This window comes from Hyla sarda, chromosome 4 (genome assembly GCF_029499605.1).
Source record: "Hyla sarda isolate aHylSar1 chromosome 4, aHylSar1.hap1, whole genome shotgun sequence".
Taxonomy (NCBI): domain Eukaryota; kingdom Metazoa; phylum Chordata; class Amphibia; order Anura; family Hylidae; genus Hyla; species Hyla sarda.
The window spans coordinates 48,320,549-48,339,160 of record NC_079192.1 but is presented as its reverse complement, the minus strand read 5'-3'; the positions used below and the strand labels follow the sequence as shown (position 1 = coordinate 48,339,160).

The 18,612-nt window shown below is 45.6% G+C and overlaps 2 protein-coding genes across 9 annotated transcripts in view; one reads left to right on the top strand and one right to left on the bottom strand.

The window, feature by feature from the left end:
* The window catches only part of LOC130367869 (lithostathine-1-alpha-like), a 135,725-nt gene that overhangs the window by 28,603 nt on the left and 88,510 nt on the right, over positions 1–18,612 (top strand). For 6 of the 8 annotated variants that reach the window (XR_008892206.1, XM_056570784.1, XM_056570787.1 and 3 more), the window contains exons 5-9: positions 132–182; positions 9,664–9,690; positions 9,769–9,885; positions 10,913–10,954; positions 11,756–11,833. Coding sequence is in view for 7 of the 8 variants with exons in the window: in XM_056570784.1 (XP_056426759.1) it covers positions 132–182; positions 9,664–9,690; positions 9,769–9,885; positions 10,913–10,954; positions 11,756–11,833 (315 nt within the window). In the remaining variant the exon portion in view is untranslated. The remainder of the gene's footprint in view (positions 1–131; positions 183–9,663; positions 9,691–9,768; positions 9,886–10,912; positions 10,955–11,755; positions 11,834–18,612) is intronic. The other 2 variants (XM_056570786.1, XM_056570785.1) reach the window with 2 other exon arrangements.
* On the bottom strand, positions 13,275–14,640 carry LOC130367871 (uncharacterized). Its single transcript, XM_056570795.1, has 2 exons — positions 14,074–14,640; positions 13,275–13,987 (listed from the first exon to the last, which is right to left on the bottom strand). The coding sequence occupies exons 1-2, from the start codon at positions 14,196–14,198 to the stop codon at positions 13,387–13,389; spliced, it is 726 nt and encodes a 241-aa protein (XP_056426770.1). The 5' UTR covers positions 14,199–14,640; the 3' UTR covers positions 13,275–13,386.

Genomic DNA, 18,612 nt, shown 5'->3' with positions numbered 1-18,612 from the left:
CTTTCATTTTTCACAGGCCTTCTTAAAAATGAAAGAAGCGAGCTGATTGGTTGCCATGGGCAACTGGACAAGTTTTGATAAATCTCCCCCAAAGTATTCAACTTAATGTGTTATTTTTCTCTTGTTTTCAGGTCTTGATTTTTCCTCTGGAGCAGTTAATGCCGCATTTTCCGATACTACAGGTACTGACTTGGTGACTTGGTGTCAATATGAAAAAAAAATAAAGCCAACAAACCTGTTAGAAATGTCACATTCTCTTCTTCTTCCTTCTCTATTGCTCATCCACCTTCTTTAATGGTATAGGGAACTAATGGGCTAGTGCAGTGGTCTCCAACCTGCGGACCTCAAGATGTTGCAAAACTACAAATCCCAGCATGCCCGGAGAGCCGTTGGCTGTCCGTGCATGCTGGAGTTGTAGTTTTGCAACATCTGGAGGTCCGCAGGTTGGAGACCACGGCACTAGCCCATTAGTTCCCTATACCATTAACCCCTTAAGGACTCAGGGTTTTTCCGTTTTTGCACTTTCGTTTTTTCCTCCTTACCTTTTAAAAATCATAACCCTTTCAATTTTCCACCTAAAAATCCATATTATGGCTTATTTTTTGCGTCGCCAATTCTACTTTGCGGTGACATTAGTCATTTTACCCAAAAATGCACGGCGAAACGGAAAAAATAATCATTGTGCGACAAAATCGAAGAAAAAATGCCATTTTGTAACTTTTGGGGGCTTCTGTTTCTACGCAGTGCATATTTCAGTAAAAATTACACCTTATCATTATTCTGTAGGTCCATATGGTTAAAATGATCCCCTACTTATATAGGTTTGATTTTGTCGCACTTCTGGAAAAAATCATAACTACATGCAGGAAAATTTATACGTTTAAAAATGTCATCTTCTGACCCCTATAACTTTTTTATTTTTCCACGTACAGGGCGTGGTATGATTTTTGTTTTGATCGGACTTTTTGATCACTTTTTATTCATTTTTTAATGGTATAAAAAGTGACTCAAAATGCGCTTTCTTTGAATTTGGAATTTTTTTGCGCTTACGCCATTGACCGTACGGTTTAATTAATGATATATTTTTATAGTTCGGACATTTACGCACGCGGCGATACCACATATGTTTTTTTTTTTACACTTTTATTTTTTTTATGGGAAAAGGGGGGTGATTCAAACTTTTATTAGGGAAGGGGTTAAATGACCTTTATTAACACTTTTTTTTTTCATTTGTTTTGCAGTGTTATAGGTCCCATAGGGACCTATAACACTGCACACACTGATCTTTTACACAGATCACAGGCGTGTATTAACACGCCTGTGATCAGTGTTATCGGCGCTTGACTGCTCCTGCCTGGATCTCAGGCACGGAGCAGTCATTCGCCGATCGGACACCGAGGAGGCAGATAAGGGCCCTCCCGGTGTCCTGTCAGCTGTTCGGGACGCCGCGATTTCACCGCGGTGGTCACGAACAGCCCGACTGAGCAGCCGGGTCACTTTCACTTTCGCTTTAGAAGCGGTGGTCAGCTTTGACCGCCGCTTCTAAAGGATTAATAACGCACATCGCCGCGATCGGCGATGTGTGGTATTAGCCGCGGGTCCCGGCCGTTGATGAGTGCCGGGACCGACGCGATATGATGCGGGATCGCGGCGCGATCCCGCTTCATATCGCGGGAGCAGGCGCAGGACGTAAATATACGTCCTGCATCGTTAAGGGGTTAAAGAAGGGAGGGCTCAATATTCGCGAATATGCGCATATGTGAAGAGCAGAGAGGGATGCAGTGATCACTGTGATGTGTACTGTGAACCAAAAAAAAGCAAATATTCATAATTGCGAATATATAGTGCTATATTCCCAATATTAGCAAATTCGCGAATATGCGATATTCGTGACTAAAATTCGAATTGCGAATATTCGTGAGCAACACTAGTAAAAACAGCACCACTCCTGTCCACAGGTTGAGTCTGGTATTGCAGCTCAGGTCCATTGAATTGCAAGAGACTAAGCATATTACACATATTACCTGTGGAAAGGAGTGCTGCTGTTCTTGCTTAAAAGAAGCAGAGTTTTTCTAATCCTGGACAACCCCTTACATTCTTCACTGTTGTAGTTGTATTCCTTATTATTTCTTGCACTCCTGTGGTACATAATGTTAGTATGAACATTATGTAGCACAGATGAGTCATTACTATCATAGGATTATAGACAGATGATAGCTAGATAGATTTCAAAATGGTCTTCATGGACTATAGTTATGGGCTACTTACTGTATATACTCGAGTATAAGCTGACCAGAATATAAGCTGAGGCCCCTAATTTCACCCCAAAAATCCTCGACTATAAGCCTAGGGTGGGAAATACATCATCCCCCCCTGTCATCATCCAGACCCCCGTCATTAACACCCTCATCATCATCACCCTGTCATCATCCCCCCTTCATCATCACCGCCTGTCATCATCCCCCCTTCATCATTAACCTGTCATCATCCCCCCTTCATCATTACCGCCTGTCATCATCCCCCTGTCATCATCCCACCCTTCATCATCACCGCCTGTCATCATAACCCGCCTGTCATCATCCCCCTGACATCATCCCACACCCCCTCCTTCATCATCACCGCCTGTCATCATCCCCCCTTCATCATTACCCAGTCATCATCCCCCCCTTCATCATCACCGCCTGTCATCATCCCCCCTTCATTATTATCCTGTCATCATCCCCCCCTTCATCATCACCGCCTGTCATCATCCCCCCTTCATCATTACCTTGTCATCATCCCCCCTTCATCATCACCACCTGTCATCATCCCCCTGTCATCATCCCACACCCCCTTCTTCATCATCACCGCTTGTCATCATCCTCCTGTCATCATCCCACACCCCCTCCTTCATATCACCACCTGTCATCATCCTCCTGTCATCATCCCACACCCCCCTTCATCATCACTGCCTGTCATCATCCCGCTGTCATCATCACACACACCCCCTTCATCATCACCATCTGTCATCATCCCACACCCCCCCCTTCATCATCACCACCTGTCATCATCCCCCTGTCATCATCCCACACCCCCCTCCATCATCACCGCCTGTCATCATCCCCCCTTCATCATCACCACCTGTCATCATCCCCCTGTCATCATCCCACACCCCCCTCCTTCATCATCACCCCCTGTCATCATCCCCCTGTCATCATCCCCCTGTCATCATCCCACACCCCCCCCCTTCATCATCACCATCTGTCAATGTCTGAACAGTGGTCTTCAACCTCCGGACCTCCAGATGTTTCAAAACTAGAACTCCCTGCATGCCCGGACAGCCATCGGGCATGCTGGGAGTTGTAGTTTTGAAACATCTGGAGGTCCTCAGGTTGAAGACCACTACGGACTTCGTCATCATCCAGACCCCCCCCTTTTGTACTCACCTCCCCTCGGCGGGAAGGAAGAGTGAGCTGGTCCGGGCCATCTATGCTGCAGGGACCGTTCGGTGGGGAGGGACAGTCTTTCCGGGCCTGTCCATCTTCACCGGCGGGGGCCTCTTTTCCGTGCTTTGGGCCCGGAATAGTGACGTTGCCTTGACGATGACGCACAGGGACGTTGCGCATGAATGTTCCTGTGCGTCGTCGTCAAGGCAACGTCACTATTCCGGGGCCGAAGCGTGGAGAAGAGGCCCCCCGGTGAAGATGGACAGGCCCGGAAAGACTGTCCCTCCCCACCGGACGGTCCCTGCAGCATAGATGGCCCGGACCAGCTCACCCTTCCGTCCCACCGAGGGGAGATGAGTACAAAACTAAAGGGGGGGGGGGTCTGGATGATGACGAAAGCCGCAGTGGTCTTCAACAGAGAGGGAGAGAAAGCTTATTGCTGGGGCAACCTTTATGGGCGTATAATCCACAAATAAGGGAAATACATACGCACTCCGCAGTTCCAAGTTTATTCTGGTTAAAGCTCATAGGGGCAGTTAGTGTGAAAGCACAAAAATGCGCACTAGATAGTTACGCTTATTTCTGGTGCCACATTTTTGGGGTGTATTATCTGGAAATAAGTGAAATACTGTTACGCCTAGCGCTCCGGGTCCCCGCTCCTCCCCGGAGCGCTCACGGCGTCCTTCTCCCTGCAGCTCCCCGGTCAGCGCTGACCGGGAGCGCTGCTCTGCCATGGCCGTTGGGGATGCGATTCGCACAGCGGGACGCGCCCGCTCGCGAATCGCATCCCAGGTCACTTACCCGTTCCCGTCTCCTGCGGTCATGTGCTGGCGCGCGCGGCTCCGCTCTCTAGGGCGCGCGCGCGCCAGCTCCCTGAGACTTAAAGGGCCAGTGCACCAATGATTGGTGCCTGGCCCAATTAGCTTAATTGGTTCCCACCTGTTCCCTGGCTATATCTAGTCTCCTCCCTTGCACTCCCTTGCCGGATCTTGTTGCCTTAGTGCCAGTGAAAGCGTTCCTTGTGTGTTCTATAGCCTGTGTACCAGTACCTTGCTATCTCCCCTGACTACGAACCTTGCCGCCTGCCCCCGACCTTCTGCTACGTCCGACCTTGCTACTGCCTACTCCCTTGTACCTCGCCTATCTTCAGTATCTTCAGCAGCCAGAGAGGTGAGCCGTTGCTAGTGGATACGACCTGGTCACTACCGCCGCAGCAAGACCATCCCGCTTTGCGGCGGGCTCTGGTGAAAACCAGTAGTGGCTTAGAACCGGTCCACTAGCACGGTCCACGCCAATCCCTCTCTGGCACAGAGGATCCACTACCTGCCAGCCGGCATCGTGACAGTAGATCCGGCCATGGATCCCGCTGAAGTTCCTCTGCCAGCTGCCGCCGACCTCCCTACATTGGTCGCCCGACAAGAGCACCAGCTGTCGTACTTGACCTCCATGACACAGCAACTCCAGTCGCAGCTACAGCAGCTCCAGTCACAGCAACAGCAGCAACAGTCGCAGCTACAGCAAGTTCAGTCTCAGCTACAGCAGCAACAACCATCTCCTCCGCCAGCTCCTGCACCCCTTCCGCAGCGAGTGGCCACTCCTAGCCTCCGCCTGTCTTTGCCGGACAAATTTAATGGGGACTCTAAGTTTTGCCGTGGCTTTCTTTCCCAATGTTCCCTGCATCTGGAGATGATGTCGGACCTGTTTCCCACTGAAAGGTCTAAGGTGGCTTTCGTAGTCAGTCTTCTGTCCGGAAAAGCCCTGTCATGGGCCACACCGCTCTGGGACCGCAATGACCCCGTCACTGCCTCTGTACACTCCTTCTTCTCGGAAATCCGAAGTGTCTTTGAGGAACCTGCCCGAGCCTCTTCTGCTGAGACTGCCCTGTTGAACCTGGTCCAGGGTAATTCTTCCGTTGGCGAGTATGCCGTACAATTCCGTACTCTTGCTTCAGAATTGTCCTGGAATAATGAGGCCCTCTGCGCGACCTTCAAAAAAGGCCTATCCAGCAACATTAAAGATGTTCTGGCCGCACGAGAGACTCCTGCTAACCTGCATGAACTCATTCATCTAGCCACTCGCATTGACATGCGTTTTTCTGAGAGGCATCAAGAGCTCCGCCAGGAAAAAGACTTAGATCTCTGGCCACCTCTCCCACAGTCTCCACTGCAATCTGCGCCTAGGCCTCCCGCCGAGGAGGCCATGCAAGTGGATCGGTCTCGCCTGACCCTGGAAGAGAGGAATCGCCGTAAGGAAGAGAATCTCTGTCTGTACTGTGCCAGTACTGAACATTTTTTGGTGGATTGCCCAATCCGTCCTCCACGTCTGGGAAACGCACGCTCGCACTCAGCTCTCGTGGGTGTGGCGTCTCTTGATGCTAAGTCGGCTTCTCCACGTCTCACGGTACCTGTTCGGATTTCCACTTCAGCCAGCTCTCCCCTCTCAGCCGTGGCCTGCCTGGACTCTGGAGCTTCTGGGAATTTTATTCGGGAGTCCTTTGTGAATAAATTCCGTATTCCGGTGACCCGTCTTGTCAAGCCACTCCACATTTCCGCGGTCAACGGAGCCAGGTTGGACTGTACCATACGTTTCCGCACGGAGCCCCTTCTTATGAGCATCGGATCTCATCACGAGAGGATTGAACTTTTGGTCCTCCCCAATTGCACCTCGGAAATTCTCCTTGGACTTCCCTGGCTTCAACTTCATTCCCCAATCCTGGATTGGTCCACTGGGGAGATCAAGAGTTGGGGGTCCTCTTGTGCCAAGAACTGTCTAAAACCTGTTCCCAGTAACCCTTGCCGTAACTCTGTGGTTTCTCCTGTATTCGGTCCCCCTAAGGTCTTTAAGGACTCTGCCTGCCACAGGAAATGCCCCTCCCCCCCTCCCAGTTCCATCAGGCAAGCTTCTGTGTCCCCTCATGGCCCTCGTCCTGGTGTCACACTGCCCCGTGCCAGGTCTCGCCCTCTGCCCTCTCTCCCCATTCCTACTCCTGCGGTTCTGCCTGCCGTTGAGGAATCCCTCCATCCTTTCCCGGTGTCCTCATCCCAGGGGAGGCAGTTACCCGATAAAGAGAAGGGGAGACCTAAGGGGGGGGGTACTGTTACGCCTAGCGCTCCGGGTCCCCGCTCCTCCCCGGAGCGCTCACGGCGTCCTTCTCCCTGCAGCTCCCCGGTCAGCGCTGACCGGGAGCGCTGCTCTGCCATGGCCGTTGGGGATGCGATTCGCACAGCGGGACGCACCCGCTCGCGAATCGCATCCCAGGTCACTTACCCGTTCCCGTCTCCTGCGGTCATGTGCTGGCGCGCGCGGCTCCGCTCTCTAGGGCGCGCGCGCGCCAGCTCCCTGAGACTTAAAGGGCCAGTGCACCAATGATTGGTGCCTGGCCCAATTAGCTTAATTGGTTCCCACCTGTTCCCTGGCTATATCTAGTCTCCTCCCTTGCACTCCCTTGCCGGATCTTGTTGCCTTAGTGCCAGTGAAAGCGTTCCTTGTGTGTTCTATAGCCTGTGTACCAGTACCTTGCTATCTCCCCTGACTACGAACCTTGCCGCCTGCCCCCGACCTTCTGCTACGTCCGACCTTGCTACTGCCTACTCCCTTGTACCTCGCCTATCTTCAGTATCTTCAGCAGCCAGAGAGGTGAGCCGTTGCTAGTGGATACGACCTGGTCACTACCGCCGCAGCAAGACCATCCCGCTTTGCGGCGGGCTCTGGTGAAAACCAGTAGTGGCTTAGAACCGGTCCACTAGCACGGTCCACGCCAATCCCTCTCTGGCACAGAGGATCCACTACCTGCCAGCCGGCATCGTGACAAATACATACGCACTCAGCAGTTCCACGTTTATTCTGGTTAAAGCTCATAGGGGGCAGTTAGTGTAAAAGCACTAAAATACTTACACACCATTTAGTTATGCTTATTTCTGGTGCCACATTTTTGGGGCATATTATCTGCAAATAAGTGAAATATTTACGCACTCAGCAGTTCTACGTTTATTCTGTTTAAAGCTCATAGGGGGCAGTTAGTGTAAAAGCACTAAAACACTCACGCATTAATAGTTATGCTGATTTCTGGTGCAACCGTACTGGGGCGTATTTAATAGAAGTAATTTATAAATCTGTTTAACTCTCAGGGAGCAGCTGATTTTAAAGAAAATGTTTTCCAGTGGAGTACCCCTTCAAGATTTTTTTATATAATTAATTTACAAATCTGTTAATTTACAAAACTTTCTGGCACCAGTTCACTTAAAAAAAAAATACCCCTTCAAAATCTTCTAATAACATCTCAAAATCTCTTTAATCTCTTCAATTGTGACGCCCTATGGTCTCCCGACCCTGCTGCCACCTCCAGACTGTGTCATTGTGCCGCCCTGTGGTCTCTTCATGCTGCTGGCACCTCCAGGCTCTGTTATTGTGTCATTCTGCCGCCATATGGTCTCCTCATGCTGCTGCCACCTCCAGGCTGTGTCATTCTGATGCCATATGGTCTCCTCATGCTGCTGCCACCTCTAGGCTCTGTCCTTGTGCCGCCCTATGGTCTCGTCATGCTTCTGCCACCACCAAGCTCTGTCATTGTGCCGCCATGTGATCTCCACCAGCTTGATTTTCAGATACAAGTATGAGCTTTTCCATAGTTTACACTACAGCAATTATACACTATTGGAGCTGGAATTACCACGGCTGCTGGCACCAGACTTACCCTCCATTGGGTCCTCAAAAAAGGATTTAAAGTTTGCTTATTCCAGTTACCAGGCTCTGCCATTGTGCCGCCATGTGATCTACTTGTTATATTGATCTTGTAGTTTGACAGTATTTTTTAAAAGTAAGCGCTTTGGAAACCCAGGTCATGAGTAGTGGGGGGGCGCTGAGAGGCAGAGGCTGGGACAGGTGGTAGCTGGCTCATGGTGTAATGCCAGCTCGATTTTAAGATACAAGTATGAGCTTTTTCCCTGCAGCAACTTATACACTGCAGCAATTATACACTATTGGAACTGGAATTACCACGGCTGCTGGCACCAGACTTGCCCTCCAATGGGTCCTCAAAAACGGATTTAAAGTTTGCTCATTCCAATTACCAGGCTCTGTCATTGTGTCGCCATGTGATCTCCTCACGCTGCTGGCACATTAGACTTGTTAATCTATTCAAAAAATCTTCCATTTAAATTTAAAAAAATCTCTTTCATCTTTTCAATTGTGAGGCCCTATGGTCTCGTCAGGCAGCTGCCACATCCAGGCTCCAAGGAAACGGGTTGGGGTAATAAAAATAAACCATAACATGGCATAGGTGTTCAATCTGGTTGTCAAGTGTTTCATTAAGTTTTCCATCAATCTGCAAAGCATCCTAAAAATGGCCAGAAAACTTTGCATTCACTTCAGCAACTGGTACATTGCAAAGCACACCCTCCTTAAGCTGCTCGTCATCATATATTAGTTCTGGAATTACCAAAAGAATCCAAGGAAACAGGTTGGAGCAATAAAAATTAACCATAACTGATGAAATGACACATTTGCAGTTTCATACACAGTTTCACAGTACCAGCTGTGTTTACTTATGTGCATGGCTTAATATTTTAGACGCGCATATGATACTGGCAGGATCTACCCAGTAGCCCTCCCGGGTCAGTCCTGCACCACTGAGAGGGAGGACAAACTAACACACTACTCATGCATGATCTCATGCTGCTGGAAGCACATTAAACTCATTAATCTCTTTAAAATCTTCAATTGACATCTAAATTAAATCTATTTAATCTCTTCAATTGTGACGCCATATGGTCTCCCGACCCAGCTGCCACATCCAGACGCTCTGTGGCAGTGATTCTAATAGCGATGCCTGTAATCTGCATGTCATACTGAATAACAGTAGTATTTCACTACCCCAGCACACTCCCTATGCGTGTTATGGCAAGGAAAAGTGTTCTACACCCCTATTGAGGCTTTCTGTAGCCCAGAAATAGCCGTTTTTTTTTATAGAAAATCGCTGCGAATAAATTCGGATTGACTAGAATTTTTGGCTAATCGGCCGAATCGAATTTTTGAAAAATGTGCTAATTTCTAATTGTTACTCAAAATTTGTAAATTTTTTTAACTGACTTTTCAATTGTAAAATGACTGATTTACTACCAATGGCTGATTTTAAAGTATGTGAAAATGGCCTTAAATTAAACTTGTGAGAAAAATACCATGTAACTTACCATTAATGATTTCTCTTTTCTTATTTTGATTCATGTCACATTATTTTCAGCTCGCAATACTTTCCCGGAATTAGAAGGTAACTCAAATATATGAAATTTTAATATAATCCCACAAAAGGACTTCTCATACATACAGCCGATTCTTTGTGTTTCAGCGATGCCACATCATAATAAACAGAGACCCGGAAGATCAAAGATGGTGGTCCTGACAGGATTGATGGTCATCATCTTCCTTGCTTTAGCAGGTGTCACTGCGTTCATATCCTTACGTTGTGAGTAATAGCTCAGTATATACTCCTGCTGAGCACATAAAATGACCATTGTACTTGTTGGCCTTGTCAGTCAAAGGTTTTTCTAGTCTGAAAATACAGTTATTCCAGAATTTCATAAATTTACTCTATGACTAGTGGAAGTGAAGTTCAGGATTTGCAGGTATAAATACATAAAACCCAATTCAATATTTATTGAAATTACACAGCACACAGTCATGGACCTGAAAGCATAATAGTAAACACTAATTGTAATAAAAAAGAATCATGTGTTGTGTGTGATGGGTGGGCTCCCCATGGTGTGCACTATAAAAGAGGGGGATGGGGGACCCCCCCTTATATGATCAATGGGACTGGCATCAATATGGAAACAGCCTGGAACCAGATAAAGGACCCTGTGGCTGTTTCTTGTAAAAGCCTGTTTTATAAAGCATACCAGGTGTATTCCCAACTAGCATAATACTTTTGTATGCCAATATATTGCAATAAAATAAACCCCAGAATAATACTAAATGAAAATTCCTTTATTGGATTCTAAAATAAAAGTAGCAAGAAATAAGCATTTTTGAAAAATAACTTAAACACTACAAAACCTATTTATTTACATACACTAACATAATCCCCACATATTTGATACAATATCTCTATAATCAAATCAGTGATAAACAGAAAAAGCAGTACAAAAAGAGATATATAAGCACTCACCCAAAATAAAACGTAACGTTTATTTAGCCATTAAAATAGCCTACCGGCTAGATGAAGGCGGAAATGACCTGAGGACAGTAAGGGCCACAGACTGTTTCACGGGTTCTCCGGCTTCATCTGGCCTTTGGGCTTAAAAAAGAAAAAAAAAAAAGCAAAGGTAGGTAATTGTGGTGATTTTGAAGCCCCTCCCCAAACTATTCAAATTAATCAAAAATGCATATGGACAGGTCTAGAAGGAATTAAAGAGACACTTGTTTCAAAATCCAGTTATTATCCTGTGTATGTAAAACTTATGTGAGGTTTTTTAAATCTTTTTATTTTACAGACATCGCTGTCGCAGAAAAAGTGGTTGACTTGGAGGAAACTGGTAATGTCTTCTGCATAAAGTAATTTTCCACCAACCCAATATAAGGGCAGCTAGATCTGTGTATTGTATGTGAAGTGCTTTCTGCAAAAATTGGCTGGAGTCATCATCACCCCATGAAGTGTCCAAAAATACATGTAACTAGGCTTTCCTCCAACTGGGGCTAAACAACCTGTATCTAAATCCCTTAACCCAGGTAGGGTGCCATGTAGGGTGCCATGTTGGTGCCCCAGAATAACTTCCCCCTAGCTCTGCCTCTTGGCTTCAATTACAGTATATTCACCAGAACTCATCTTATGTCATTTCCAGTTTCCATGACACATGAAACTTCTGCCTCAGCTTTTAGCTTTGTGTTTGGACTAGAAATGTGAAGGGCTGAAAGAAAAATGAAAAAAAAAAAAACGAAAAAAAAAAAAACGTTGTTTCTTCAAGGAGTAAAATACTATGTTATTTTATAATGATTCATGTTTATACCATGGTATTAAAAAGATAAACCATTTAGATCTTCATAAAAGAAATGGGGATAGATTTATCAAAAATTGTGCATGGGGGGCCATCACGCCCCCTCCTATAGACATGAATGGAGGGGGCGTGGCGTGACATCATGACCCCTATAGCAGGAACCCAGCATTCTAAACATACTGTTTAGAACACCATACTGTTGTGAATGCTAGGTGCTGCATGGAGATTTGGATATAGGATTGCAATTCTAACATTCATTATATTACAATAATAGCATATAATGGTCATAGTATAATAGTCCACATGACAGGGTTGTTGATCAGCAATGTTCTGTTTCTACAGTCTCAGATCTCCAGAAGAATGCCAAGAGTGAGCAGGGCAACGTGAAGGCAGAAGTGGCGGATCTCAATAACACAATGGGTACATAGACGATATCCTACCATTCATTTCTTCATATACTGTATATCTTTGGTATCCTTGGTATGAGTAAGGCCTCCTGCATGAGGCCAAAACGCGTCACCCTGTGATGTCCTGTCCTACCTCATCGTTTTTTACACAATTAAGCATCGATCCTTTCCACAAGACTTCTGCACTGTGGACAATCCTTCTTTATACATTTCAAGTGTGGCATGGTCCGCGCTAGTCCATGCGAACCCTGCCACAGCACAGTACATCTTTATACTGGTCGGAGTCCTGTTTTTTCTAACACAAATCCTTAATTCACCTGCTTGAAGATAGATTTTATAGCCATATAGCCATAACCCTTTGAATGTTCCATCTACAGACCCATATTAAAAGAATGAAGATCAGCGGTATGCAGAAGATCTTCAGCTGCCATTTTGGCTCATCAGACCCCCACGATCATGCTGCAGGGGATCCTATAAGAGCTGTGAATCCACCAGCACCTTAAATTTCAGCTTTTAGATGCTGTGATCTGCATTGATCATGGCATCTAAACGGTTAAATGACAGACATAAGTGTGATCAGAGTCTATCAGAAGCCAGTACTCACCGAGTATAAAGCAGGCTCAACTCCTAAGCTCTCTCCATATTAACTGATAACTAGTGTTGAGCAGCATAGGCCATATTCGAATTCGCGATTTTTCGCGAATATATGGACGAATATTAATCATATATTAGCAAAATTTGCATATTTGTAATATTCGCGTTATATTTTCGCATATGTGAAAATTAGCATAAACGAAAATTTGCATGTGCGAAAATTACCATATGCAGAAAATTTGCATAAGCGAAAATTTGCATATGCTAATTTTCCCATGTGCGAAAATTCGTGCGCCAGTCTAGTGTTGACCACCAGACGAAGGGACAGCCGACACGCCCCCTCAAAAAAGCGCTATGGCAGAGCCAGAGATTGCCAAAGGCAGCGCTGCATCAGTCCCCCCCAAAAATTTGAGTTCCTGGATATAAATATCTATATTCAGGATGGCTGTTTGCATATTGCCACCTATTTTAAGGAGGTGGATGCAAACAGCTATCTTGACTTTAACAGTTGCCATCTTAAATAATGGAAGAAGAACATTCCATTCGGTCAAATGAAAAGAATCCAAAGGAATTGTTCTTCCACACAAAAATGCCAGCAACAACTAGATAACCTGGAGGATCGTTTTAAACAAAAAGGGTATCCCAAACCCCTTATACAAGGAGCACGCCAGAGAGTGGACGAATTAGAACAAAGTGCTTGCTTGAAAAATAATAAACAGGGTAATGCAGAGGGAGGTTATAATGATGAATTTGATTCTGTTTTTGTAACTAGGTATTACACTTCACACACCAATATTTTTATTTTATTTTTATTTTTTTATTTTTTTTGTATAGGTAATATCACCAGCTCCTATTATTGTGTCATGATTACTGGCACCATATATAGTCCCCCAGTTATTCTTCTTTAGATGGTTTTTCCGTGTCCTGTGCAGTATCTCTCCCAGAAGTCCACTTGATGGCCCACGTGGTGGACTACACCCCGAAGTCATCAATTTTTACTCTAAGAGAGAGTGTGCAGCTGTTTCTGGAGACGGTCAAAAATAACCTCTGCATGGTGGAATAATAGGTCACAATGTTTATCAGGATCAGTAGAAGCATCACCCACTTGATGATTATGATGGGGATTTCACGGATCTCGTCCCAGTCTTCATCATTATAGAATAATTCCTTTAATGTTTCATATCCAATATAGAAAAATACACAGACAAAAGTCAGGCCACAGCAGGTGCATCTACTATGGTGGATGACTTTTTTTGCTCCTGGTAATTTATACATCTGGATGGACTGCCCAACGTAGTATAAGGCTTCACATGTAATTGAAATTATCGTGCTGACAAAGTGTATCCTGGGGTATTCTTCGGGGGACAATACATGCATGACAGCTGTGGCAAAACAGGAGGCCCACACAATGGCCAGCAGGATCCTCAGGATCAGGACCTGATGACCAATGAACTCTTCAGTATGCATAACCATATACTTATAAATAAGAAAGGTTAGTACCAAAGTGCCAATGGACATCCCTATGAATCCAATTCTGAATAATATGCTTTCGGGAAAGAAATTTCCCACGTCACTGTGAAGGAAAAGAAACCAATGTTATTATGGATATTTCCTCACTCCCAACCCATGAAATAAGAATCATGTGCTTTTTTATCTTACCTGATGCTCATCAGTGGCGAGGCGGCATGGCCGAGGACGACTGTCATGATGTAGCTGGTGGCAAGCCAGGCCGCACACCAAAACGCCAACAGGAGGGGGACGAACCCCAAACCTTTTAGCTCCATTTCAGACAAGTAGAAGAAGAAGACGCTAATCTCACTAATCTCACTAATCTCACTGGAACAATCTGCAGACTGAAGGCTCGGGCGGCTGTCAGTGGAATGTCAGGCCTCCAGCTGTCTATGACATCACATGTGACATGTCAGAATGACTGCTTGTTTCTTTGAGCTGCCATGATTTAGTATCTGCTATAGACAGAACCTGATGTTTTTACTATGGACCTTACAGACCCCAGAACCCAAGTAATTAGTGCAGGGGCTCCATTTTTATCATCTCATATTTCACATTATTTGAGTTCCAGGGCTCAGATACATTTGCATCCTCTATAGCAGTGGTCTTCAAGCTGTGAACCCCCAACCCCTGCAGAACCACAACTCCCAGCATGCCCAGACAGCAACTTTGCATAAGGAAATAGTCTAATTAAACTTTTCTTATATATAGGATCCCTGAAATCTCCAATCTCTCCTTTTATTGGTTTATGATCTGCGTTACTTATTTGTAAAAAACAATGTTTCTGATTGTCTGCCACCCCATACTTATGGGCTATCTCTTCAAACGACTTTATTTGACCTAAAGCGTACATAAATAAGCCCCTTTTCATCCAAAAGAGTGAATCTTTAATTTTAAGGAATTCTTTAAGTGCTTTATTCGACCGTAATGAAGTAAAGTCAAAACTCCATGGGGGAGATTTATCAAAACCTGTGCAAAGGAAGAGTGGTGCAGTTGCCCATAGCAACCAATCAGATCGCTTCTTTCATTTTTCACAGGCCTCTTTAACCCCTTAAGGACTGAGCCCTTTTTCACCTTAAGGACTCAGCCATTTTTTGCAATTCTGACCACTGTCACTTTAAACATTAATAACTCTGGAATGCTTTTAGTTATCAATCTGATTCCGAGATTGTTTTTTCGTGACATATTCTACTTTAACTTAGTGGTAAAATTTTGTGGTAACTTGCATCCTTTCTTGGTGAAAAATCCCCAAATTTGATGAAAAATGTGAAAATTTAGCATTTTTCTAACTTTGAAGCTCTCTGCTTGTAAGGAAAATGGATATTCAAAATATTTTTTTTTTATTCACATATACAATATGTATACTTTATGTTTGCATCATAAAATTGACAAGTGTTTACTTTTGGAAGACACCAGAGGGCTTCAAAGTTCCGCAGCAATTTTCCAATTTTTCACAAAATTTTGAAACTCGCTTTTTTTCAGGGACCAGTTCAGGTTTGAAGTGGATTTGAAGGGCCTTCATATTAGAAATACCCCATAAATGACCCCATTATAAAAACTGCACCCCTCAAAGTATTCAAAATGACATTCAGTCAGCGTTTTAACCCTTTAGGTGTTTCACAGGAATAGCAGCAAATTGAAGGAGAAAATTCACAATCTTCATTTTTTACACTCCCATGTTTTTGTAGACCCAATTTTTGAATTTTTGCAAGGGGTGAAAAGGAGAAAATTTTTACTTGTATTTGAAACCCAATTTCTCTCGAGTAAGGACATACCTCATATGTCTATGTTAATTGTTCGGTGGGCGCAGTAGAGGGCTCAGAAGGGAAGGAGCGACAAATGGTTTTTGGGGGGCATGTCACATTTAGGAAGCCCCTATGGTGCCAGAACAGCAAAAAAAAAACACATGGCATACCATTTTGGAAACTAAACCCCTCGGGGAACATAACAAGGGGTAAAGTAAACCTTAATACCCCACAGGTGATTCACAACTTTTGCATACGTAAAAAAAAAAAAAATAAATTCCCTAAAATGCTTGGTTTCCCAAAAGTTTTACATTTTTAAAAAGGGTAATAGCAGAAAATACCCCCCAAAATTTGAAGCCCAATTTCTCCCGATTCAGAAAACACCCCATATGGGGGTGAAAAGTGCTCTGCTGGCGCACTACAGGTTTCAGAAGAGAAGGAGTCACATTTGGCTTTTTTGAAGGAAATTTTGCTCTGGGGGCATGCCGCATTTAGGAAGCCCCTATGGTGCCAGGACAGCAAAAAAAAAACAGATGGCATACCATTTTGCAAACTAGACCCCTTGGGGAACGTAAAAAGGGGTAAAGTGAACCTTAATACCCCCAAAGGGGTTTCACAACTTTTGCATATGTAAAAAAAAAAAAAAAAATTTACCTAAAATGCTTGGTTTCCCAAAAAATTTACATTTTTACAAAGGGTTAAAGCAGAAAATACCCCCCAAAATTTGAAGCCCAATTTCTCCCGATTCAGAAAACACCCCATATGGGGGTGAAAAGTGCTCTGCTGGCGCACTACTGGTCTCAGAAGAGAAGGAGTCACATTTGGCTTTTTTGAAGGAAATTTTGCTCTGGGGGCATGCTGCATTTAGGAAGCCCCTATGGTGCCAGGACAGCAAAAAAAACCACATGGCATACCATTTTGGAAACTAGACCCCTTGGGGAACGTAACAAGGGGTAAAGTGAACCTTAATACCCCACAGGGGTTTCACAACTTTTGCATATGTAAAAAAAAAATTTTTTTTTTACCTAAAATGCCTCTTTTCCCAAAAATTTTACATTTTTAAAAAGGGTAAAAGCAGAAAATACCCCCCAAAATTTGTAACACAATTTCTCCCGAGTACGGCGATACCCCATATGTGACCCTAAACTGTTGCCTTGAAATACGACAGGGCTCCAAAGTGAGAGCGCCATGCGCATTTGAGGCCTAAATTAGGGACTTGCATAGAAGAGGATATAGGGGTATTCTACGCCAGTGATTCCCAAACAGGGTGCCTCCAGCTGTTGTAAAACTCCCAGCATGCCTGGACAGTCAGTGGCTATCTGGAAATACTGGGAGTAGTTGTTTTGCAACAGCTGGAGGCTCCGTTTTGGAAACAGTGGCGTACCAGACGTTTTTCATTTTTATTGGGGAGGGGGGCTGTGTAGGGGTATGTGTATTTGTAGTGATTTTTACTTTTTATTTTATTGTGTGTTAGTGTAGTGCAGTGTTTTTAGGGTACAGTCACATGGGCGGGGGTTCACAGTAGTTTCACGCTGGCAGTTTGAGCCGCAGCTCAAACTTGCAGCCGGATACTTACTGTAATCCTCCGCCCATGTGAGTGTACCCTGTACGTTCACATTGGGGGGGGGGAACGTCCTGCTGTTGCAAAACTACAACTCCCAGCATGTACGGTCTATCAGTGCATGCTGGGAGTTGTAGTTTTGCAACCGCTGGAGGCTCCGTTTTGGAAACAGTGGCGTACCAGACGTTTTTCATTTTTATTGGGGAGGGGAGGGGGGTTGTATAGGGGTATGTGTATACGTAGTGTTTTTTTACTTTTTATTGTGTGTTAGTGTAGTGTTTTTAGGGTACAGTCGCACGGGCAGGGGGTTTACAGTAGTTTCTCGCTGGCAGTTTGAGCTGCGACAGAAAATTTGCCGCAGCTCAAACTTGCAGCCGGATACTTGCTGTAATCCTCCGCCCATGTGAGTGTACCCTGTACGTTCACATTGGGGGGGGAACATCCAGCTGTTGCAAAACTACAACTCCCAGCATGTACGGTCTATCAGTGCATGCTGGGAGTTGTAGTTTTGCAACAGCTGGAGGCACACTGGTTGTGAAACACAGAGTTTGGTAACAAACTCAGTGTTTTGCAACCAGTGTGCCTTCAGCTGTTGCAAAAGCTACAACCCCCAGCATGTACGGACAGCGGAAGGGCATGCTGGGTCTTGTAGTTATGCAACAGCTGGAGGCATACTACTTTGGCTGGGGATGCTGGGGACTGTAGTTATGCAACAGCTGGAGACACACTGGTTTGCTACATAACTCAGTGTGCCTTCAGCTGTTGCAAAACTACAACTCCCAGCAGTCACCGACAGCCAACGGGCATGCTGAGAGTTGTAGTTATGCAACCAGCAGATGCACTACTACAACTCCCAGCATGCACTTTAGCTGTTGGTGCAAGCTGGGAGTTGTAGTTACACAACAGCTGAAGGTACACTTTTCCATAGAAAAAATGTGCCTCCAGCTGTTGCAAAACTACAAGTCCCAGCATGCCCATAAGGGCATGCTGGGAGTTGTGGTGGTCTGCCTCCTGCTGTTGCATAACTACAGCTCCCAGCATGCCCTTTTTGCATGCTGGGAGCTGTTGCTAAGCAACAGCAGGAGGCTGTCACTCACCTCCAACGATCCAGCAGCACAGGTCAGTCCCTCGTCGTCTCCGCCGCGGCCGTCGCTCCTGGGGCCCCGATCCCAACATTGACGCCGGGGATCGGGGTCCCCAGCACCCGGGGTGCACGTCCCGCACCCGCTCACGTCCTCCAGAAGAGGGGCGGAGCGGGTTGCGGGAGTGACACCCGCAGCAGGCGCCCTGATTGGTCGGCCGGTAATCCGGCCGACGAATCAGGGCGATCGTGAGGTGGCACCAGTGCCACCTCACCCCTGCAGGCTCTGGCTGTTCGGGGCC

Coding starts and splice junctions, on each gene's coding strand:
- LOC130367871 (XM_056570795.1), bottom strand. CDS start 14,198: ATGGAGCTAAAAGGTTTGGGGTTCGTCCCCCTCCTGTTGGCGTTTTGG. Junction 13,988..14,073: donor TCGCCACTGATGAGCATCAG/GTAAGATAAAAA, acceptor TTTCCTTCACAG/TGACGTGGGAAATTTCTTTC.